At 35.7% G+C, this 24,410-nt stretch overlaps 2 protein-coding genes and 1 long non-coding RNA gene across 9 annotated transcripts; 1 reads left to right on the top strand and 2 right to left on the bottom strand.

The window, feature by feature from the left end:
- Nucleotides 1-220: 220 nt before the first annotated feature.
- Nucleotides 221-7,212, bottom strand: LOC136709386 (carcinoembryonic antigen-related cell adhesion molecule 1-like). 6 transcript variants are annotated; one of them, XM_066684563.1, is made up of 14 exons: nucleotides 7,150-7,212; nucleotides 6,969-6,991; nucleotides 6,801-6,853; nucleotides 4,464-4,587; nucleotides 4,341-4,373; nucleotides 3,943-4,239; nucleotides 3,300-3,611; nucleotides 2,873-2,971; nucleotides 2,762-2,786; nucleotides 2,522-2,568; nucleotides 2,311-2,332; nucleotides 2,087-2,130; nucleotides 1,159-1,198; nucleotides 221-448 (listed from the first exon to the last, which is right to left on the bottom strand). In XM_066684563.1, the coding sequence occupies exons 4-14, from the start codon at nucleotides 4,486-4,488 to the stop codon at nucleotides 364-366; spliced, it is 1,029 nt and encodes a 342-aa protein (XP_066540660.1). In that variant the 5' UTR covers nucleotides 4,489-4,587; nucleotides 6,801-6,853; nucleotides 6,969-6,991; nucleotides 7,150-7,212; the 3' UTR covers nucleotides 221-363. The 6 variants fall into 6 exon arrangements, with proteins under 6 accessions (XP_066540660.1, XP_066540665.1, XP_066540662.1 ...); XM_066684568.1 differs by lacking the exon at nucleotides 7,150-7,212 and adding exons at nucleotides 1,708-1,733; nucleotides 1,967-1,995 and having other exon boundaries at nucleotides 221-1,198; nucleotides 6,969-7,057; XM_066684565.1 differs by lacking the exon at nucleotides 7,150-7,212 and adding an exon at nucleotides 1,967-1,995 and having other exon boundaries at nucleotides 221-1,198; nucleotides 6,969-7,057.
- On the top strand, nucleotides 6,946-12,251 carry LOC136709387 (uncharacterized). Of its 2 annotated transcripts, none has more exons than XR_010804490.1 (3): nucleotides 6,946-7,049; nucleotides 7,742-7,888; nucleotides 10,976-12,251. It is a non-coding gene; the product is annotated as an uncharacterized lncRNA (long non-coding RNA). The 2 variants fall into 2 exon arrangements; XR_010804489.1 differs by lacking the exon at nucleotides 6,946-7,049 and adding an exon at nucleotides 7,237-7,316.
- On the bottom strand, nucleotides 7,745-18,462 carry chrna3 (cholinergic receptor, nicotinic, alpha 3). Its single transcript, XM_066684560.1, has 6 exons — nucleotides 18,332-18,462; nucleotides 16,944-17,083; nucleotides 13,993-14,037; nucleotides 10,175-10,284; nucleotides 8,355-9,516; nucleotides 7,745-7,879 (listed from the first exon to the last, which is right to left on the bottom strand). Exons 1-6 carry the CDS (start codon nucleotides 18,375-18,377, stop codon nucleotides 7,751-7,753), a joined length of 1,632 nt encoding a protein of 543 aa, XP_066540657.1. The 5' UTR covers nucleotides 18,378-18,462; the 3' UTR covers nucleotides 7,745-7,750.
- Between the last annotated feature and the right edge of the window lie 5,948 nt (nucleotides 18,463-24,410).

Genomic DNA, 24,410 nt, shown 5'->3' with positions numbered 1-24,410 from the left:
AAGTTTTGGCTGTTTATAATTCTGTCATTATAATTCCCAAAAACAGGAACAGATGGATTTATATTTTTTAGTAATATGTTGATTTTTAAATCACATCTTTAATTGTCTTTCAGTATGTGTGCTTTGTATTGGCTTCTAAAATGAAAACCACTTTCTAGAGTAGGTGCTAAAATAAATAAATAAATAAAAATATACACACAGAATGCAACTATATGACACAGTGAAAATTTATTAAAAAGAAAAAAAAACTAAACAAAAAATAACTTATCTACTGAATGACAAAAAAGGATTGTTGTATTATAGAGGGGTATTTGACATATCAGTGAAAAATATTGATAAATCTTAATTACAATATATATATATTCATGCTTGGTTCCCAGCAGAATATTCCATTACTGTGATGTGAATCATGAGGAGCAGGTTTTGCAGAACTCTACCGAGGGCAATTCTGTTACAACAACAAACACACAGTGAGGGCATGAAATAATAATGTACACTTTTAAAGCAAATAAACTTCCTCCTTGATCAAACTAAAACCATGGAAAATCCAGTCCAAATTTCAATTAAATAGACATAATGACACAAAAATAACCTTTTCCAGGATATTATAAAATAAATGATGTGCACAATAAGAGGGAAAGTATCCTAAACAAGGAATATATGTATCCGAAACAGGAGCTTTCATCATTGACTCAAATCAATTCAGTCTTGCTTCAGAATTGAAATTATATATATAAAGCTTTTCCTATATTTCTTACTACCTATTGCAAACCACAATTTTGGTGACAAGCCTTTTCAGCAGTGTAAAAAAAAATCTATGCAATTTACAGGAACAAAGAAATGAATAATTTTGAAAAGCAGTCATTAAACGGACACTTTCTGATGTAAAAAATATTCTGTACTAAACCCATTTTTAACATGGCTGTCCCCATGGGAGAACTACTCAGTGGAACTTAAACAAGTTCAGTAAGGAACAACACGGTAGGATTCTTCATCTCATGTGAGTTGCACCTTATTTAAACAGGTAAATAATAATATTAATAATAATAATAAATTAATCTATTATATAATTCTTTGTGTATAAATTAGATGACAGCTCCTTAATAAAATGAGACAAAATCCTGCTCTGGTTTTGCTTTCTTCTGAACTGATGCATACATAGCCCTCTTGATAGAGTTTTCTACAGATCTTGACACACCTATGAACAAAAAAACATTGTTAAAATGATTTCACATGTTCTTAAAAGCAGAGTTTTTCATTCCTAGTACAATGTTGTATTAACATGTGTGATGTGGCATTAAGTTTAATAACTATATGTGACAATAGCATTTATATAAACATTAACTAATCATAAGTGGAATATGCAGTCATTTTCTTTGTCGCAACAAATATTTGGAAATCCCTGATGAAACAACATGTTTCGATGCTTTTGAAACTGTACCTAATGTCTAAAAGTTTACAGACAAATATTAGAGCCTCTTATGAACTGATCAACTCCTGAGAGCCTCTGAACATTCAATATTCAATAGTAAAAAAAGTACTAAAAGTACTGAATCACAAATTTACTACTCTCAAGCTCAACACTATGCAGTTCTGTATTTCTCTAATCTTTGTTTGGCAATCGGCATGGTGACCTTAGGTTTATGTGTCCATTAAATATATACTTTTGAACATGCAAGATGTCAAGATAAAAAATACAAACATTACCTGGGCTATTACAGGAATTAAATACTCTACAAACAGCAAACGAAGACATTTCTGTTATTTGCTATGTACAGTAGTAAATGCAGAGGGGTAAGTCTATAGTGTGCTACTCTATGGCCCAAACTATGCAGGATACTGAAATTCAGTCAATATTTGTTGCTTTATTGTCTTCTTTTTAAGTGTACTAAACAAATAAGTAACAAACACATTCTAACATACTGACATTTAAACTAAAACAAATACAGTAAGTAGAGTAGCTCACCTGATATATATCCTCATGTGATGCACAAGCTGTGAGGGCAGTTCAGTGTATCATAATTTGGGAGGATATTGAAATGGTTTAACTGGTTTAAATGGTTTTATATTAAATATAAATACTCACCAGCCTCACTGTCATCTGAGAATTCGTCCCATTCTGCAGCAGTACTGAGTGTTTGTGAGCAATTTAATTGAAATGATGGAAAACAGAAAATAAAGAGGACATTAAGTAACATTAAAAAAATTTTTTACAATGGTGTTTACTATTATTAAGTCATCACACTTTTATTCATACCAATGTATACAGCTTGAACGTGATTAGAACATCAAAATTACAGATTAGCTTACCTGGGCTTGTTGTCTGTTTCATCTGTCACATGGGAACATGTGGGAACAGTTTACAACAGCAATAAATAATATTTCAGTTCTATACATAACAGAGTCGTTATCATGTGCTTGTCTGAATGAAGACATAGTTTCAAAAATGTTCTTAGTAAACATCCAGTTATTCTCATCTCGTACGTTCATGTCATAAAATGTGCAATGTGCAAATCAATACCTAGGTTTAAAATTTCTCTCCTTGATTCAGCCCCATTTTCAGTGGACCTGTAAAACAGAAATATATCTCCATAGCTTAATTAAGCAGGAAATCCAGCCCCCAAAACACATAAAAACACACAGTATTGTACCACGCTCTTTTTTGTATTCAGAAGGTAGGAGGAGCTTAAAGAATGTATTTAGAATTAAAAAGGAATACATAACTTCTGTAATGTAATAATAGACAACAATTTAAAGAAACCTTTCACCGTGGAATTTGAAGTATCCTGCAAGAAAAGAACAAAAAAAAATCTTGAATAATGTTATTTGCAAATGTGATCAATATTTTAGTGAATTAAGGTAGAAGATATACCTTTTTCAATGAGTCTCCAAAGGCAGAGAGAAAACAGAAGAAGCAAAAGCAGGATGGAACAGCATATCACAACAATGATTTTTATGTCACTCACGTTTTCTGTCAAATAAAGCAGTGAATCACTTAGTGAAAAAAGGACAGCTTTCTTTTCCATGCTTTATATTATGCACTGTGACCATAGGCCCAAATGCAACTGCTGCAGCACACTGCATTTCATTTCATGCGTTTCTATGGAGATTATATTAACTTTGTGCAATGTATAAAAAATACCTTTATTTTATAATTATAAGAAGTCATTTGAAACTTTTGGACACATAGTGTAAGCCTTTTCTTGGTAAATCGCTAACAATCTTAAACTAATGATTTCAAAGTGCTTCTAGTCCCTTAATATTATAAATAATATTTTATCTGTCAGACAAGCACTTACCAGAAACATGAAGTTTTACTTCATTAATTCCATATATTGTCCTTTTAGGGACAGGCTGTAGATTGCCCATCAGTACACAGAAATATCTAGCAGCATCTTCCATTTTAATATGTTTTATCATAAAGATTGACATATTATTCTTTATATCCCAAAGATTCACTTGTAAAACAGTTCCATTCTTGCACAGATAGGCATATATATGGTTGTTCGTATCACTTTCAGGTAATTTAGAAGATGTACACTCAAATTCTACATCACTTCCCTCTTTCACACTTGTCTCAGGTGAAGTTATCTTGCCTGGAACTACAGAATCTGTACAGGACAGAAAATATAATGCTTATAATTATCAGTTTGTTTGTTTTTTTTTAAACAGTAACTTAAAGAAAAAAACTTGGAACTCATTAATATATCTAGCATTTATTGCACAGAAAGTTGTAATGGCTTTATTTATCATGGACTAAATTATTCTGATCTAAAATAAAATGGTTAACCACGTAACTGAAACCTATGACCAATCATCAAGCAGTACCGATCCTGCCAAGTCTCAATACATTTAAACCACATAAAAATGATTAGTAACAATAAGTAAAAAAGGAAATTCACTTACACACTAAAGTGTTCTATTAAATTCTATGAATCTTACCATTCACAGTAATGAAGATGGAATTAGCTGCATTTACTTTAATGTCCTGGGGCTCAAGCTTCTTTTTGGAGAAGGCACAACTGTAGTTGCCTGTGTAGTTTATGGTTATATCGTCTATGCTGAATTCAATGTCTGAGTCTCTAGAATTTTTCCTGTTTATTCCTGTACCATTTCTACAGAGGTAAATCCAAACCAAATTATGATCTGGATTTGAACCAAATGTGCTGCAGGTAATCTGCAGTTTGCCTCCCTCTTTAACGGTCTTATTCCCATAAATTTTTGCCTCAAGGATTTCATCTGTGAAGAGCAAACAAAGACAAAATATTTACACCGACCGCAATTAAAGGGTTGTTTAATTTCATAGTAGTATATATGTAACAGATTTGGTTCATCCATACCTTCAGCATTAATAAACAAAGGCAATGAGATCACTGTTAAATGAAAAGCCAGACAAAGTTTGAATTCCTAATAAATCTAAGTATTTTTTGTGTATTTACTGCAGTAGAATTAACAGCACTTACCTAATGAAAGGAGGAGGATAAACATTTTAGAGCTTGATCAAAGAATGCAGATAGTTCCTCACTACTCTGTCCTTTAGTCAGAGTACTCAATGAGCTGTCAGTTTGAGAGCAAGCTAATTCTACCCTGTAAACAGTGAAAGTGCAGTATTAGCAGCTACCAGAAGAAAGAGAGACTCATACTTATTTTGTCTTTAGTCATATTTAGCATTTTGGCATTTTTTTTTTTTTTTACTTTTTTCCTGACATTGGAAGAACAAGGAAATAACCAGTTTCAACAGCCTGAGACAAGGAGCCAGCCACATATTCAGATGACCCTGCTGTGATCCTAGTGGATGCCTGTAGAGGCTGGATAAGACATTCAAAAAGATTCTTCCTATGCTGTATTGCAAGGAAACATATCTGATGTGATGTTGAAGAGAATCTGTGTCCCAACAGATAGGAATGTGAGGAATGTATATCGCTGCCTATAAGGATGTTTACATTGCTGATTTATCTGATTTTTTCCCCTTAGTGCTAAACAGTCTTGTCTTTCTTTTCTGTATCATAACAATCTCCCACTTAAAGTAACGTTTAACTTTGTAGTGTTTATATGCACTTCACAACTTTGTGCATTTTCACTGTCATCAAAACGTTCAGAAAACACTTAGTGATATATTCACAATGTGACTAAATATTTTGTCTTTTTCATAATCAGTGACACAAAGTCTTGTTATTCTGATGGCACTGACATGTTCATTGACATAAATACTTCATTCTCTGACATGAACAAAGGATCTTGAGCAAGTTACAGACATTAGCTTGTGATCCACCCTGTGGTGCCGTTAGTACAATATGTTTTGAGAAATGCACAAAATGTTGTGCAAATATATATGATTTGAGAAATGCTTCAAGGCACCCACACACTTAAAAATAAAGGTGCTACAAAAGGTACTTTGACCAGTGCCATAGACAAAACACTTTTGGTTCCTTAAAGAACCATTATTGTTTAAGACATGCATGTGTGTGAAGAACCTTTTTAAGATTTAAAATCTATGACTCTGTCTTAAGGTTGTTTACCAATACAAATGTATTATCAAAAATGGTTCTATATGGAACCAAAGGTGGTTGTTCTGTGGCATCGCTCAAATAATCTTTTGTATCACCTTTGCTTTAAAGAGTGTGAGAAAAACTGCAAGCATAACCACACGGTGAAAGGGTTCATGCGCTAGCTCTGAGTGAGCTATGTTCCCAGTTTCATTCTGATGCAGCATGGTGTAGCATCAGAGGCTAAAACTGTCACTGTATTGTCTTCTGAGCAGTTCCTCTAAACATGAACATGTACTTTACCCTACTAGGTCTTGCTTGGTTACAATAGTTTGTCACTTGTAGTATGTGTTACTTTCAGCAAGTTTGATCATGTTTATATCGTCTTCTCTGGAACATAATATACATAGTACAATAGAGAACCTTGAATAGATATAATACTCAGTATAAAACATGCCTTTATAAAATGATACACACATCAAGACAACAGTGTTTTGTTCAGTACACAAAGGTACTTTTTGTATTGTTTGAGACAATGTATAAAATTAAGTTTTTTTTTATTTGTTTTTATCTGTATTGTGCCTGTTATGAAAACTAATAATACAAGCTTTAACATTTCGCCATTAGCTGTAGCTGTTATGCAATGAGAGACATACCACAGTGCAATTACTGTGTTATAAATGTGTTTGTGGGGCAGCTATGTGGTTTTTTCATATCTGCGGTAATATGGTGATCATGAACTAAGCTGCACAAAATGGCCCTCCATTCTGAGTGCACAAATACATACACCTCCCACCAACCTTCAACTAAATGTCTTCCTTTGAATATGAAAGTATGCTCCCCCTATACCAGAAGGCCTAAATAAGCTCGTATTAACTCTGTACAATGAGAAAAATTACACTGTGAATTTCCGTTTTTTCCGTTAGTTAAATCATGAACATCCAGATATACAATTTGAGAAATGAGTACAAATTACTCCAATTGTATCACTAGATGTAGATTTAAATGTTTGCAATGATTTCATGTACATAAATTCAGTGGCATTTTTTCAGTGTAAATACATATGTATGTTACACTTTAACAGTAAGAAAAATATTAATAAAGCTTAACCAGGGTCATGTCACGTGATCTGGATATTTCTGTTATTTGAGGTACAGCCTTTTTAATATTTCAATAAGCGATTTTTCATCATTTACAACTGAACTAGCTAAATACCTACTTATTGGCCCATTTGAGAAGATGTCTCCAACTGTTTAAAATTATAGAAGAATGAGGAAAAAAGAAGTGTGTGTGTGTGTGTGAGACCCGTCCTACCATTGTGCAAACTGATGCGTCAAAACACGGCAAAAAAGTCGCGTCGCTCACAGCTGAAATATAAAGTAGAGGTTTCTAAATAAATTTAGAGATTAACCACTATTTTTTTTGAATATATGAGTACTTAAATTACCACAAAACTCACGGAGCAACTTCTGAACGACCTACCTTCAGCGAAGTACGAAAGTCCACTGAGGATATGGAAGCAGAAGAGAAAAAACATTAAGAGAAGCTTCAACACTTTCTGTGGTAAGCAGGGAATATAAAACTGAACAGTGTTGAAAAAAACAGCAATGATTTTGAGAGATATAACATATATGTTATTAATATTATTTAGTTTTCATCTTACATGTTATTATATACTGATTTTGACGGTTGACTGACGGTTATAAACGTTATAATGATACTCCGCTTATTTGAATGTAAACTGGACTCAATCAGAACTTGCCTGATGTACCCACTGGATGGCACTGTCCACAAAGCAGGGACAAGTTCATATCAGAAAAAGAGTTGAAGGTGACGCTATATTTTGTTTTACTAATGTGTTTTTGTAGAGAATTTAAAAATCGAAAACGTTGAAGAATCTTTAAGATTTTTTTTATTTTTTAAAAAAAATCATATTTACATTGTACTCTCACTGTACAATACAGTCATGTAACAACATAAACATAAACATCAAAACCTTATAAAAAAGCAAAGACATTTAATTGATGATCTTTTTAGAGGATTCAATAGGGAAAATTGTCCAACGGACAAGTAAATGTATTAAAGTCATCTTGAGTTAGAGACTTCAGACAGGAAATGGCGTGCCCCTTGTTCACTGTTTCCAAAGCTGCACAGACATAAACGTCTCTCTCTCTCTCTCTCTCTCTCTCTCTCTCTCTCTCTCTCTCTCTCTCTCTCTCTCTCTCTCTCTCTCTCTCTCTCTCTCCTGGTCACAGGGTCTGTGGTCACATCTCCTCTCCCAAAAGGAGTGGCTGTAGAAAAAGACCAGCCGTTCCCAGAATGCACACCAGGATAAACACCCAGAGGAAGATTCTGTCAATCACCATGGCAACATATTTCCAGTCGTCCTGGACCTTGAACAGGTGAAGCGAAAAAGCAGAGCTGTATTAGAACATTTCCTCAAAGATCAGCAGAGCAAGAAAAATTGATCCCAACTCAGAAACATGTGGAAAATATGGAGCAAAGGAGCCATGGCTGTCTTATTGTATTCAGGGAGCCTTTGTGAACCAGAGAAAGAATTGGTTCTGTATGTAACTACGTGTGTGTGCTGTTTCGATCAACCAGCCCACTCAGAAAGTTTGCTTATGTGTATGAAATGCAACAATGTAGTCCATTCTGCATTGTTGCAAACAAAAATTGGCATGTTGTAACCTGTTTAGTCTGATTTTAAAGTATAAAACATGTATTTATCCAGCTTTTTCTAATAAGAAACATAATAGAATTGAACAGAAATGCACAGAATGTAATTTATTGTGAATCATAGTACATTTATATGAAAAGATGCCAAAACGATTTTTAATTTGATGATAATATTTTAAAGATGCTTACTTCTTTGGCCTCATTCTGTAGCCTCATATTCTCTGCGATGTACTTCACACTCTCAATAGCTTCTCGGACCTCAGGTGAAAATGTTGAGAAGGCCAAAAGTCCCTCATCCAAAGACTCTGAGCTTGAACAAGGGCTGCTCCCTCCACCTCCGTTTCCTACCAGACCCCCACTAATGGCCCCGAAGTTGCCCACTCCATGGCTTACAATGCCAAGACCTCCACCCTGGGGTAGTTTGGTGGGGTGTTGCCTTAAACAACAGGTACATCTTCCCTCTCTGCACAAAAAACCTGAACCAGAAGTTGCAGCCTCGCTTAGTGTGTTTAGCTCAGTGCTGAGGAACAGATGAGCACGTGAAGGAAGGCTCTGTTGCTTGGATGGATTTTGAGGAAATGAGGAGGTATTATGGAGGTCACATGATCTGGAAGATTGTCCTGACCCCCGGGCTCTTTCTGGGTCTTTCTCAGGCCTGGTCATGAACATAACTCTGGGAAGAATGCTGAGGAACACATGGCGAACCCAGCGAGGCATTGTATGGGTTTTGGGTGTCCGGTAGTGCACATTGAGTACAAACACAGTGATGACGATTGAGAGAGTGACAAAGATCATAGTGAACAGCAGGTACTCCCCAATCAGTGGAATGACCAGGGAGGTGGAAGGGATTGTTTCAGTGATGACTAAGAGGAAGACAGTGAGGGACAGAAGGACCGAGATGCAGAGTGTCACTTTCTCACCGCAGTCAGATGGAAGATAAAAGACCAAAACTGTCAGGAATGAAATGAGCAAGCAGGGAATTATCATATTGATTGTGTAAAATAGAGGCAGACGCCGGATATAGAGGGAGTAGGTGATGTCTGTGTAGATCTCCTCACAGCAGTTGTATTTGATATCGTGTTTGTAGCCGGGAGCGTCAATAATCATCCACTCTCCACTCTCCCAAAAGTCCTTCAGGTTGATTGTGGAACCAATCAGCACCAGGTCAATCTTGGCCTTGTCATAGGTCCATGACCCAAATTTCATGGTGCAATTCTGGTAGTCAAAGGGAAAGTATGTGACATCGATCTTGCAGGAGCTTTTGAAGATTGCCGGTGGGATCCATGTCACATCTCCATTGTAGCGAAGAAGAGCCTTAGTTTTATCATCCACCTGGAAATCTCCCACTGCACTGTGATTCAGAATTAAACAGCAATAAGGCAATTTTGTATTATAAAACAAATCTGAACTAGCTGAAATCTGATATAGCCGTTTGGAAACTTTACATTTACATCCTTTCCAACCTGCAGTAGACACCCCTTGGTCCATTCAGCCCTTAAGAATTTCAAATGTTGTGGTTATACTTTTATAGTAGTGTTAGATAGTTAAGGGATATTATCTTGAAACTCCCAGTAGAAGGGTTGTCCACTCTGTGGTATCTAGTTAAAAAATAGACAAGTAAGCTCTCCCATTGTAAGGTCTTTAGAAGCTGGATTTCAATTATCATACATTTTAATACCCCAGATAATATTCAAAAATTAAGACGGGAATGGATTAATCGCTTTTGATTTACAATATATGTAATATTAAAAGTATTGAATTTGCTGGTGTCTTGCAGTGTGTATTAAAATCTAATGGCACACTCTTAAAAATAAAGGTGCTACAAAGGGTCCTTTGAGTAAGGTTTATTTTTGTTAATACAATTTAATTAGAAAAGAATCTTTATAGATGTGAATGTTGTTCTTCACAGTTACACATCTTTTAACAAAAATGGTTTATTATGGAATTCATTGTAGCACCTTTATTTTTAAGTGTGTATATAAAAAAAAAATAAAAATCGGCAGCCTTACTTGTTATACAACACAATGTCAGGCTTCCAAATCCTGTTGGAAGGGACACGGATAAATTCCACTCCTCCAAAATCTTTGGGATCCCACCTAAGTTTGTAGTCATTCCATATCTATTACACACAGAAATATTACAGGCTTTATACATAATAATAATAATGGAACAAAGAATAAACCAGTACATGTTATTCAATTAGTGCCAGTGAAATGGCTTTGAATATGTGACATAATACTTTTGAGTTCTGTGTGGCACAACACCTATTGTTTTTGCCACACAGCTCCTAGGGTTGTGGGTTCAAGTCCGACCTTAGGTGACCGTCTCTGAGGAATTTGGTGTGTTCTCCCCATGTCTGCATCTAGGGTTTGTTCCTGCCTTGCGCCCATGAATGAATGAATGAATGCAGTTCACAAAGATCAATCTACACATCAAGTTAATAGTGTCATTGGTGTGTAATACTGATTACTATTAACTGTGAAATGTTTGTTACACGAGTGAATGTATGAATGAGTAAGTGTGCTTGGTGCCTTGAGAGCATGAGAAAAAGAGTTCTCAACATAATATTCCAAAAACGTATAACTGACCCTGGCTTCCCTCCTTTCTGTAGTGAACAGACAATTAATGTACAGTGCTTTATAACAACAGAATGTACACTGGCTTTATACAGCTGTAATATTCTTGACTGATTTAACTGTTAATGCACATAGATCAATAATATTATTTACATTTTTTTTTTATAAATAATTTTTATGTGTTTTATAATAAAAATGGACTGCTGAGACTCTGACCTCTGTGTCTCTCTGCAGCTGGCAGGAAACAGACAAGCCATGTCATTGAAGATAACAAGATAGGAACAACTGGAGAGACAGATCCAGACTGATACACTTCCCTTGGCCTAATGGGCTTTGGACAGCTGATAGAGAGCTTCACGTTACTCCAATAATCGATTACTTTGCTAATGAAATATCAAATGTTTCCGATATCTGGTCACATTTAATTACATATTGAACCATAATGTGTTATTAATTGTTATTATGTTTAATATGTAAGACATTGAACATTCTTAGAAGCAAACTTTTATATACTGTATTCGTTAATTAATGACTATTTTTTTCTTTTAATACATATGACTCAGACCTGATCATTTTTCATTTAATTTCTTTAAATTTAGTACAATTTGTCAATTTCACAAAGCTTTATTCCTTTTTTTTTTATGAACATGTCATGGAACATTACTCCATTCTGACAGACAAAACATCTTATTAATGCCTATTAAAGGGGATGTCTACGATTGTGGGAAAATGCTGTTCTCTGGTTTGTTTACATTCAGAAGCTTCATATATTTTAAGGGGGAATTGTATGTTTGAAAAAAAAAATAAACAACTGTTGTTTGCACTTTTCAGAAATATTTTTATCTACTGTATATTTAATATACTGTATATATTACATACTATATACCACAGAGACTCATTTGTAACACGAGCCTGAAACAGCAAAATATGTCAGTATTACCCACCTATGAAACAGGATTAGAGTGATATCCTCATTTACGTTCATACTTTTCACTGTTTGTGTTCATTTTTTTAGACAATGAAGAGAACATCAAACATTTAGGAAACATCCTCAAAATAAAAAAATGTTTTTTTGATTAAACTCGAAAATGTTTTTAAATTCTAGAATATCTTCAAAGACAAACTTGAGGATATAAAGTATTTAGGGTGTTTTTTCACATACCTTCTTTGGTCAGGACTGTCTGACTATTCTGATTGTGATCGTTCCAGAACAATAAAGCATTTTAGACCGTTTCTTCAAACCATAGGACCATAATTTGGTCTGACCAAAGAGGGGGACACAGGCTATCCAATAAAGAATATTATCATGGTATTTCCTTCAAAGGTATGCTCTTCTGGATTACACATATAACATCATAAGACCCTTTTTACCAGATATCTGGTAATGTTTGTGACTGATTTGTACAGGATAGGATATCTCAGTATAAATGACAGAAACCGTCATGACCTGTAAAAAAACATGTAAAAAACTGTAATTTAACTGCAAATACATTAAAAATAACCACATTGTGCTGCCTTGGCTGGTTCTGTGTGTTTTAATGTTTTGAGTGGTACACGTGCGGAAGAATAACATGTAACACCTCTCTCCAGTCTCACAATGTCATGATTGGCATCCCTTCCCTTCCTGTGTTCTGTTCCTCTTTGCTTTGTTCTGTTCCTCTTTGTTTTGATCTGTTCCTCTTACTTCTGTGTCTCAGGTATTTAGCTTCTTTGTTGTTTCGTTTTCACTAGACATCTGCTTGTTCACTTAGCCATGCCCCATCATGTGCCTCCTTGATTTCTTGCCATGTGTTCCCTGTTACATTTGTGTATTTAAGCCACCTTCTAGCATTTCTTGTCCGTTATTTTGCATTCTCGGGTCTGTTGTGTCCGTAGTTGTTTATTTCCAGTGTTCCTAATCTAGCTGTTTTAGGAAAAGTTAATCCCCTAAAACAGCTCACCAGGTGCTATGACTGTATGTGTCCACTTCCACAGTTGTGATACATGTACAGAATCTGTATCCCCAAAGGGAAATAAAGTAATTCTTAATTTGTAGTTTAGCTCTAAGCCATAGTTTGTTTTTGTTTTATGCTGTGATTATCTTTTGTGTTTCATTGTCTCGTTATCAAAATCCACCTCTGTGATTACATCTTCATCACACTTACAGACACACTGATTGTCTTGTAATTTATATTGTGTCTCACTGTAGTAAATAAGAGCTATAATTCAAACAAGGCACCATTATTTAAAGGGCACTCGATAGCATAGAATGTAAAATGCAGTCAGGTGTAGTATGGGACACAGCATTAATCAGCCAGTGCAATGAGTTCAAACATTTAAGGTGGAACTGATAATGCAAATAACAAACTGGTAAATAAGTAAGCACTGCATATGTAAGCAATGTATTTGTTGCTTGATGTTGAAGTTGGTGCTTAGAATATGATTGTGGCAGTGCTATGAATCTGTTCATTCTTTTTGACAGTCTACATTACTAACTGAAAGTGCATCAATGTCTACAAACTAATCAATATCAACTATGGGAACCTGCAGCCCACATAGGTGACAACGGTAGGACATAGGAAAATCTTTTAGCCTGATCCCTAAATTGCAATGTGAAACCAAAACATACCAGATCAAATGTATAAAATGTGACACAAACAAACTTTGGTTCCAACCGTGGTCCTGGTTTTCCTAAGACTAATGAGGGCATGTGAGATGCATCTCTCGAGATGGAATTCAGAGCGTATAAAGTAAAATCAAAATATCAAATTATTGTTTTATTATTGTTTCTAAATACTATGTATACTACTATTGTTTTGTCTATATATAATATTATGTACACGCTGTATTTGAAATAAATGTTTCAATGTATTAGCCTTTTCATTGATATTCAAATTTCCCATGATATTAGCATATTTTACCCTCTTAAAACAAACAAACAAACAAAAAAACCCCTAATAGATCAATCAGAATAGAAAATGTTAATATATGCACCTTGGCCCAAAAAGAGTAAACAAGTTGATGCCAGTTCAAATAAAATTTGTATCCAGTCCAACAAATTGCATAATCCTTCAGACATTCTGTTGAACACCACAATAACAGAAGTTAAATACTGCTACTTGATGAAATTCTAAATCAGAAATGGGTGAAAATGGGAGGGTGTGCACTGACCTGAGAAAGAAATATGCTAATTAAATGTAATGAGATCTCTTTCTGCTAAAGCACTAGAAATGGCCTTGTGACCTCTGCTGGTGAAAAGTTTATATACTTACATGTCTCAGCCACAGGTTTGTCTCCATAATCTGGTTAACCTCATCCTGCAGAAACAGAGGGACAGAATCTCAGAGAGGAAGGATAGTCACTGGGTAAATACAACACTTTTTTAAATGAATATTTCAGAGCGGGGAAGAAGGGAGCTGTCATAAACAATCACTATCTAACTGTGGGTCAGAGGAGGATAGTCACAGATGGACGAGACTTTGGTGGAAAATGAGGACCACCTGAGTCCCCTGGCCTAAAGGCACGCTACTCACACACCCGGACCCCTAGGCTCTTTGTGCAGTGTTCCGACTTTACATGCTACAGGGATGCCACAGATGACAGATCAGCAGGACACATAGCTTAAAAGAAAGAAGTATTCAAACAAAATGATATGTATATGATACACTGATGCTGTTTAACTCATAGAGGTCTATAGTTTGTAATATAATATGAATAACTAATTAGTTCTATTAAAATACATTTCACAATTTACATGCAACATCTACTTGTACAAGTGTTAAAAACATGGCAAATATATAAGGAATTTGTCATTTTATTTTATGAACATTATTTTTAGATTTTTACTAGACGAGACTGTTAAGAAATAAATCATAATCAAATCCAGTGCCTTCTCTGACATGGAAATCCTGGTGGGACATACATGGGCAGCATTTAAATTGTCAATGTACAAAGCCCATTTCCAAAAATCTGCACTCTTAGCAAATGGTAAATGAAATAATGCAATGATGTGCAAACCATTTACACCATATATTTATTTAAAAATACTTTGATGAAAGCAACTCATTCAAAAAAAGTTGAAATGGGAAAAACACTAGAAAGCTTTGTCATGCTGAAAAAAGGAAAAGGAAAAAAGAAAAAAAAAGGTTAATTGACAACAGGTCGGTGAATGGCTGAGTGTAAGAGAGCATCTCAAAGTGGCTGAGTTTTCCAGAATTACATATAAGGAGGGGTTCACCATTCTCCATTCTGTGAAAGACTTAAACAAATGAAGAATAATGTTTTCTAAGTTAAAACAGTAATGAACTTGGGGATTTGTAATTCACCTTACCTAATGCCATTAAGAGTTTCTGAGAACCCAGAGAAATCTCTATATGGACAAGGCCCAAAACCAATATTGGCATGCCTTAGGTGGTACTGCAGTAAAGCCAGACATGTTTATGTAGTAAAAATCACCCCATGGGCTCAGAAACCCTTCCCAAAACATTGTCTGTGAACACAGTCTGTTGTTGCATCCACAAGATGTAATTTGTTAAACTTACAAATGAAAAGAAGAAATCATATAAACAGGATTGATATATGCTGTCAACTTCTCTGGGTCCAAGCTTATGTAAAATGTACTAAGTGAAGTGGAAAAGTGTCCTGTGTTCTGACCAATCAAAATTGTAAACTATTTTTGGAAATCATGGATGCCATGCCCTCCGGGCTAGAGAGGATGGGCCATTCGGCTCATTATAAGCACACGGTGTGAAAGCCAGTTTTAATGATGGTATGGGGTGCATTAGTGCACATGGCATGAACATCTTTGAAAGCACTGTTAATGCTGAATGATATATACAGGATTTGGAGCAATATGCTGCTATCCAAACAGCTTCTTTTTTTAAAAAAAAGGCTTTTCTTGTTTCAGTAAGACAAGGCCTGTCCATATTTTGTGTTAAGTTCATAAATGAGAAATATTTTTTGAAATAACATTAAAAATGTTTTGTTTAAACGTTTAAGTGGAAAGGTCAAATCAGAAACTTATGCACAGTCATGTCTATAAGCTTCAGCAGAAAACAAAAAAAACTCTTTATGGATTTATATATATATATATATATATATATATATATAATTAAATGAACTTTGTTCGGCTTATGAACACAATTTTGGTTTGGAATAAAATTCCAAGTTGCACTTTCAACAGAATTCTATTTGAAATCTTTCTGCCTTACAATGGAAACACTTCTAAAGTAATCATGCGAAGGCAATAAACATATATAAAAGCAATTATCTCAATTAATTTAAAATGTTTAAAACACTTTTGCAGGATTTTAAACAATGAGCAGTTGACTTCATAATCTTGCTTGCCCCAATGGTGGTAGGTGGTATTTTAACCTTACAATTACAGCTTCAAAATCATTGTAATGATTCACTGTCCTGTAAAAGGGAGAATAGAATCTTTGTCATTGCTACTTTGGGCACATAACTGCAGAAACTGCACTATGTAATGTTTGAAAGAAATGGGGCTCCTTTTTTTTCAAAATAATGCCTTATATTCTAAACATGTCAGCTGTGACAGAGAAATGGCAAGAGAGAGAGAATGAGAATCAGTGGAAAAACAGGCACTTCCTGTCCCCTCCTGGCCGGTCAGATGCCCAAGCGGGAGGAACGAGCAGCTATGAAGCATCAGGACTGATTCAGACCTAAAACTACAGCACTGGCCACAGCTTTGAACTTCAGTCAGATCAACCAACGACCCACACTGATTCCAGAGTTCTTTATATTTTTTACAACTTGAAAAACTCTGCACTGACTCAACAAACTGCTGGGTTTAAAAAAGTGCACATATACAAGTGAAGATATCATAATTAACCTTTTAAATATTATAGCCCTCACAACCATTGTTTTATAACCATTAATATTAAGATAATGTAGTCACCTTCAAATAATTACTTTGCTGTAGTTCAGCCGTTACAATTTTAACAGCATAAGAATCTCCTTGATACTCTTGGCAGTCAGCCCCAAAATATATAAGCAAAGTGTTAAAGGGGTTAATGACTGTATTTTCATTTAGCTTAATGGATCTGGAGATGCTCCTTGAATGATTTTTCGTATTGGCAGTGTCCTGTCTCTGCACAGTTTAATAAATTGACCACAGTGAGGATGAGGCCACAACACATAATTGTATGGTACAATGTGGATCATCATTGATTTTTCCTTGCATACTCGCCTCTCAGACACTTACCACTTTAACCAGCTGGGACATGGACACCTCGAATTGGACAATGACTGGGTCAGACACATTCTCCACTGGTCTAATGTACTGGTTATAGCTGGAGAAGATCACAGAGAATAGCCTGTGCTCTGCCTCTGAGCAGGATCCACCTGAGGGAAAGAGAAAGTGAGTGGAGGTGGTGCAATAACTTCATCAGAGTCTGCAATATTTACAGATTAATTGATGTTGCTAATGAAAATGTTAGGAATACATTGCTAATCATTGGGCGTAGTAATAAATGATTATGAATGCTACTGGGCAGTTTTCACAGATACATACAGGGGAATTGGTGTGTCTGCAGTTACAATATGTATTGTTGCACAATCTGTAAACCTCTCTCTTTTTCACCACAGGACCACAGCTGACTTAATATTATTTACTGTGTTTGACCAGCAGTAAGCCAGACTTGTAAATTCTCCTGTATTCAGAGCAGTATATGTACAGCCAGTGTCAGACCAATACCTTGTATCTCCAAAACAGCAACCTTCCAAATGTTAGTGGAAAAGGTGAAAAGGTTGCTAAATATATTTATTAAAAGTAATTTAACACACACACACACACACACACACACACACACACACACACACATATATATATATATATATATATATATTTTTTTTTATTTTTTTATTTTTTTATTTTTTTTTTTTATACCACAATTTGACCCTATCACATTTTCAGTGTAATGTTCAGTCAACACAGATTCAAATGAAAAGAGAGCAATGCAGAAAAGCAAATGAATGCTTTCAGCTGTAAATGGTTGTGGCATGTAACGTGCTCCATAATCAAAACCACTTTCTGTGATGGTGCTGCTGCTCTTGTAAAGGAAAAACTGAAGTGGTATTTTTAAAACCAGACAAGTTGACATAAGCCAGGTTTAACCCCTTAACTCCTTAGAGCTGCCAGTTAGTACAGGCTTAAATTAATTTGCAGCATTTGTATATATTTCTGTGTAATTAATTTATAGAAACACACAGGAAATCTGGGGGTTTCAGGGTTTTAAGCACATTTAATATATTATAGTTGAGCTCATTTTGATCCACATGTATAAGGCACAAAAGCTGATAATCTGTCACAGTTCAGATTTGAACTGTAAATAACTCCAGCAGTTTAAAGATTCAGTAAATATTAGCAGTGTTCGCTTGTAATATTCTTCATTTTCATTCCTCATTTCTCACTTAAACAAACACCATATGATTGGTAGCTGTAGTTATTAAAACATCTATAGTTCATATTCCTCTATAATATTTCAGGTCATGTTTTCAAATCAATTTACATTTTTATCCTCAGCAACAAGTAGCTCAGTCTTCTTACCTTTCATAACAAAACCATTTTTGAAACATTTCTTTAACACTCACCCTGGAAAAGGAAAAGGAGACAGTAGCAGAGAATTCCTGCGTCCATTGTTATTAAAATGGAGTAATTGTATCTGAGTAATTCCTGTTGTGTTAATCCATGAATCTTGATTGGACCCGGAGCACTAAGTGGAGCAGGACGAGCAGCGAGAACGCGAGAGAATACGGAGAGAGAGAGAGAGAGAGAGAGAGAGAGAGAGAGAGAGAGAGAGAGACCGCCTCTGTCAATCACTCAGCTGAGACGCGCACGTGGAGAGCGGATGTTTGCAGGGTGGCTTGTCGCTGTGGTGATTTATCATCCCGTTAATTAATAGTGCAAGTTAATGCAAGAACGCAATCTCTGCTGTAAGAAGAGTGACTCCCGCGTGATGTACCGTTTGTATTTAGTCCCCTTCCGGTCATTCACCAAACCTCACCTCTGTTCATTAAAATGATATACTGAGAATTAGTTTCCAGGAAAATATTCCCTAACATCTAAAAACAATCTTAGGTGTAACTCTACACTATGCAGCTCCATGAATATGCAGAGCCCATCTCTATCTCCGTTTAACCCTCCCCCTTTTTTATACAGCTCGGAAGCCCAACCCCAGGAGTAATGGGATTGGTTCCATGGGTTTATGACCTAAGAAACCCAGAATGTGCTTATTTGCTCATCTGCTCCTGCATTTTCAAGGTGCTTTGACTGCTTATTTCAGTCATGAGACATCTAACATGTACAATCATCACATGAACATATTATTAATTCATTCATTCATTATCTGTAACTGCTTATCCAGTTCAGGGTCATGGTGGGTCCAGAGCCTACCTGGAATCATTGGGCACAAGGCGGGAATACATCCTGGAGGGGGCGCCAGTCCTTCACAGGGCAACACACACACACACACACACACACATACACTCACACACTTACACCTACGGACACTTTTGAGTCACCAATCCACCTACCAATGTGTGTTTTTGGACTGTGGCAGGAAACCGGAGCACCCAGAGGAAACCCACGGGGACACAGGGAGAACACAGCAAACACCTCACAGACAGTCACCTGAAGTGACTGACTCAACCCACAACCTCCTTGATTTTCACAGGAGGGGGTCTTTTACATTTTGACATTTCATGTCAAAACTTTGTCTTAACAGAATTCAGTGAAGCTGCCTTGTAAAAAGTGCTATACAAATTTGATTTCATGATATGATTAAAGGATGTTAATCATGTAAATTATTGTTCAGTTTTTAAAAGTTAGATGACTGTCTAGAAAATAACTGTAATCACATATTTCTCCCCAAGAATGTAAAATGTAAAAATATATGTTAACTCGGTTGTACAGTATAACCATTATAATGTCTGTGTACCCTGAATATTTTTTTAAACATTTGCAAATGTGCATATTAATAGAATTAAGAATTTAAACAAATTAATATAGTAGAAGTTTATTCCCAAAATGTAATGATGTATATTGAAGATGCCACCCCATATTTAAGTACTTTTTAACTTATTTATAATTGAAAACACTTATTTATTGTTAATGTACTGTAGCATTGATAATATATTACTGATATAACTTCTGTGTGTAAAGTCCATTCTTAAATACACATCCTGAAAAAAGAAAGTTTGAAATCAGTCTTTCTGATTTCATTTATATTTATTTATTTTTGATTTTTTTTTATCTTTAATGCAGCAGTTAGGCGTAGTGCGCGACTGTAATATTCTCTAGTAATGGTGATAATACCAATCTGAGCACAGCAGGTTCTCACTAACCTTGGTCTATGCTTATGCCTGTGAATTAATGCAAAAACATCTTAATTCTGGGAAAGCGTCTGTTGTTAGTTCAGCCATATTTCACATTCCAGGTTTTGAACTATATTTGGAACTGTCCAGCAGTGACCAGAGGACCTATTTTCCCTGGACAAGTACTCTTTTTGGGACCTAAAAAATGCATGTTCAAGTGGTCAGAGAGTTGAGAGCTGAATTGGGTCACACTCGCGCCGCTTCAGGGCTGTAGGTCCACCATCCACCGCGGTGCAGCTCAGTGTTTTACTGGAGCCTCGAACAGAAATGTGTTGAACGTTGTTGAGGTAATATTTATCACAAACTCTTCTTTATGTTTGGAGAATGTTTCTGTGACACAGCCTTTTGTTTTCTACTATATATTTAACAAAGAGAAATTCATCTTGTCTGTCATTATAATGACATGAATACACGGACACATCTCACATGTCCTGACTTTCTCAGTCAATTACATCTACACAGCTTTTTGTTTAATTTTATGGGAAAACTGACAAAATCTCTGTATTTTTAAAGCCACCAGAGCGAGGTGTTACTCAAAATAAATGAGGTTGTGAATTAGTTACAGCACCGTTTTATCAGTCGGACCCTTATAGAAATGTAAGTCAGTAATAAATATCTAGTTCCCAGCGATGCCCTGATCTTTATCAAGTATAGATTACTTTGCTGATAAAACGTTAAGGTGCTTGGTTTTAGAAATGTTAAAAAACAAGTAATAAACTTAATAACTTTTAGTTTAATACTTGTTATTATTGTAAACAAAGATATTGATATGAAGCACCAAAGCTTCTCCAGACCTTCCAAAGACAAGGGTATGTATTTTGCGCTTTCCTGTTGAAATGCCAGAAAAACCCCACAATGACAATGGCTATATGGCTAATGGCGGTCCGGCTAAACTACGCTTGCCTAGTTTCTCTTTGCTCTTGTTTGAGTGGCATGCCGGATTCGTTTTATTCGGATGCCTGCACAGTCTCTCCCTTTCCTGGTATTTATTGCACAAGAATCTGATCAGGAAGTGACATCACTGACCACAGGTTTCCCCATTGAAAACAGCGGGATCCCTGGGTCCAGTTTATATATGCTGTCAATGGTCGGAGCCAAATCTGCAATTACTCGCATCTTTCTCTCGTCTGCCCTGTAGTGGAAGCCTCCAGTTACAAGCATAGCACATTGTGAACCATTATGTTCATAACACAGGAGATTGTCCTCTCGAGTTCCAGTTCTGAATCTGACTTGAGAGAATGTGCTTTTGTGCTGAACAGTCAGAAAGGAGAGTGTCCACGAATGTGCTCTCGCACACAGGGAAATAGCTCTGTTTGACTGGGTGGGCCTTGGTCCAGTTTAGTTTGGCGCAGGCCCACCTGTGGCTACGCCCCTGAATTGCAGTGTTAATAGTGAATTACCATATGATTTTTTTTGGTTAATAATATAAATGTTAGACTAATCGGGAATAGTGGCCATTAGAAGTTAATCTGGGATTCTTGGGTTAATATACAAAAAAGGCTAACATGTCCACTGCTGTAATTTGCCACAGTTTAAGAATTTAGAATTCTGAGATGCTGAGAAAATGATGACCTTCAAAGGCAAACTAATGAAATTTCAATGCCAATAAGTCATTAATCAGCAAAGCATACGTGCCAGCACTTGTAATATAGAGCCTCTGCTTAATAATTAGTGGATTTGTGTCCAAAGCTTTCAATAGACAATAGTCCCCAAGAATGGGCTGCAAAATAAGAATTCATTCCTACAGCATCAACAGTTAGTCAGTTGAAGCATGCAGGCTCAGTGGTCTTACAGTGATACAGTATATGAAGTAAATTGAAAAACGGAACTAAACAACCCTGACATCAGCAGACCATGCTGTTATATCACACAAGTATCTTTGAAGTCGGCAGAATGTCTAACGAGCCAACTCAGCACTCTGGACCAGAAGTATTTAGCCAGACAGAGAGAGAGAGAGAGAGAGAGAGAGAGAGAGACCGACCACTGTTGGCTTTGTCCAGTGTCCAGAAGGGGGCAAGCTGTGTGAGCACTTCCCTTTGTGATCCATGTTTAGTTTGATGCTGCATTCTCTCTTCATGGAGGAAATGTTTTAATAGGTCTTAGGTTAATGAATAGGGATCAAACCAATATTAAAAAAGTATTCTCTGGATCAAGTTTGTAAATATGGTTTTACATATAATAATAACTCTAATACATATATTATTAAAAATAATAATAACTCTAACATAAAACTACTAAACTTTGGGCAAACTCATTAGTTAAGTAGACCAACTAAAGTAGCTGATGTATGCTTTTATTATTACAAGCATCTTGCATGACATTTTAAAGAACACAGTAACACAATTTATGAGGGTCTTAAATAAATGTGACCTATACTCCACTGGCAAATGAAATTAATATCACGTCAGAACATATTCATGACAACCAGAGGCTAACAGTTAATCAGAGGTAAACACCACAAGTCAAGGCAATTTTCACTTTTATTAGATTATTATTTTTGCCACATGTTAATGGAATAGTTGGAATAAATAGCATCTGTCAAACTTTAAAGACCAAGGCTGCGATTCATCCAAGATTATTCACAGGTTTGTAGAGCTTAAATAATGGGTGCAGATGAGCAGGGCTTTGTTTCAGCATGGACTGTTCTCATTTTAATACTATCATTTTGAAGCACCAGTGGCTGCCCATATCAGGTGATTTTATGTGGATGGGTAACACTATATAGTGTCTGGCTCATTAATACTCCTCTTAATCAAAAGTCAATGGATGAGATACTCTTAAAATAATGGTACCACAGGAGGTTCTTCGGAATGATGCCACAGAAAAATTTATTTCTCCTTCCAAAAATTTTTTTAATGCTTATGTTCAGCACTATGGAAAAGTCAGAGACCACACATCATTTGGTTCCTGTCCAAATGGCAATTAAGTACAAACCTCATTTCCAGGAAAGTTGAGGCATTTTGTAAAATGCAATAAAATGGGAAACCTGTGATTTGTTCATTCTCATGATGCTTTACTTAACTGAAAAAAGCACATAGAACATATTTCCAAAGTTTTCACTGGACAATTGATTGTATTTTGTAAATATAAACACATGTAGAATCTTTTGTCTGCAGCACATTCCAAAAACTGGAACTGCATGCAGGTCAGTCCAGCTCACACAATCTGTGCCTATGAAACCATATTTCTGTATCATCTACTGAATCAGGCCTGGCATTGTCTTGCTGAAATAACCATGGACTTCTCAGGGAAAACAACGTCATCTTGATGCCATTATATGTGTCCCTAAAAACCCAGTGTTTGCCTTCACTTCAATGAACACTTCCTTCTCACATATGCAAGTCACCCATGCCGTGGTCACTGATGTACCTTATTACCATAAGAGATGTTGGATTTAAACCAGTCTCAGAAGACCCTTTCATCATTAGCACAGCAAACACGATGTTCGTTTTTCATGAAAACCTACTGAATTTCTGACCATCCAAGATGAGCCTGAGCCCAGAGAGCCTGTTTTTGGTTTATTTATTTTTTATTTATTAATTTATATTGTTATTTTTTTTTACTTTACCTTTCCATAACAAAGTTTCAGATTGCATTTCTTGAGGCACTAATGTACTCTGTTAAGTGACAATAAGTTTTTGTGGTACTCTTTTCATTTATAATGCATGACAGTAATGCATGAGGGCTCAAACATCACACTGATTCAACACTGGTGTCCATCCATAACCTACTCGGACTGGTATTATTTCCTGAATCATTTCACATTCATCATTTCACAGATCTAAACTTTGCAATATTGCATTTAATTTTCTATTTAAACTGTCTAAGAATTCTGTCATCAGGTTTAGCAGAAATGGATTAGTTGCTTTTGGTGAATTTTCCATATACATATAGAATAATGATTCAAAGCACAAAGTTTCCTTAAACATTTCTCTCTTGTTTTGGCCCTGTCTCAACTTTATTTTGAGTGTGTCATAGGCGTCACATTTAATAATTCTTTATATTTAAAAACATAATCAAGTATATCAGTAAAAATTTTGTCATTTCTGAGAAAATGATATACGACAAACCATTCAAATGGGAAGTCAAGGGCAAATGAGTGAAAAAATTTAAATTTGCAAAACTGTAGTTAAAAATGATTAATACATTTTAAAGAGTATAATTTGGATAAGAAAGAAGTATGCTTGGGACTGGAAAATAACTGGTTCCTTCATGACAGGCAGGAAATTTTGAAAAACTGTGTATCCTCCTTCAGAAAACATGGCTGAAGTGTCCTTGAGCAAGCCACCTTTTCCCC

This window comes from Hoplias malabaricus, chromosome 11 (assembly GCF_029633855.1).
Source record: "Hoplias malabaricus isolate fHopMal1 chromosome 11, fHopMal1.hap1, whole genome shotgun sequence".
In the NCBI taxonomy this organism is placed as follows: domain Eukaryota; kingdom Metazoa; phylum Chordata; class Actinopteri; order Characiformes; family Erythrinidae; genus Hoplias; species Hoplias malabaricus.
The sequence above is the reverse complement of the archived record's forward strand: the minus strand, read 5'-3'. Positions and strand labels throughout refer to the sequence as shown.

Coding starts and splice junctions, on each gene's coding strand:
- LOC136709386 (XM_066684563.1), bottom strand. CDS start 4,488: ATGTTTATCCTCCTCCTTTCATTAG. Junction 2,333..2,521: donor GAGAGAAATTTTAAACCTAG/GTATTGATTTGC, acceptor CCCATGTGACAG/ATGAAACAGACAACAAGCCC. Junction 1,199..2,086: donor CTCAGATGACAGTGAGGCTG/GTGAGTATTTAT, acceptor TTTTGTTCATAG/GTGTGTCAAGATCTGTAGAA.
- chrna3 (XM_066684560.1), bottom strand. CDS start 18,377: ATGGACGCAGGAATTCTCTGCTACTGTCTCCTTTTCCTTTTCCAGG. Junction 10,285..13,992: donor CAAACCTGTGGCTGAGACAT/GTAAGTATATAA, acceptor TGTGTGTAATAG/ATATGGAATGACTACAAACT. Junction 7,880..8,354: donor TACAGAATGAGGCCAAAGAA/GTAAGCATCTTT, acceptor CACCTGTTCAAG/GTCCAGGACGACTGGAAATA.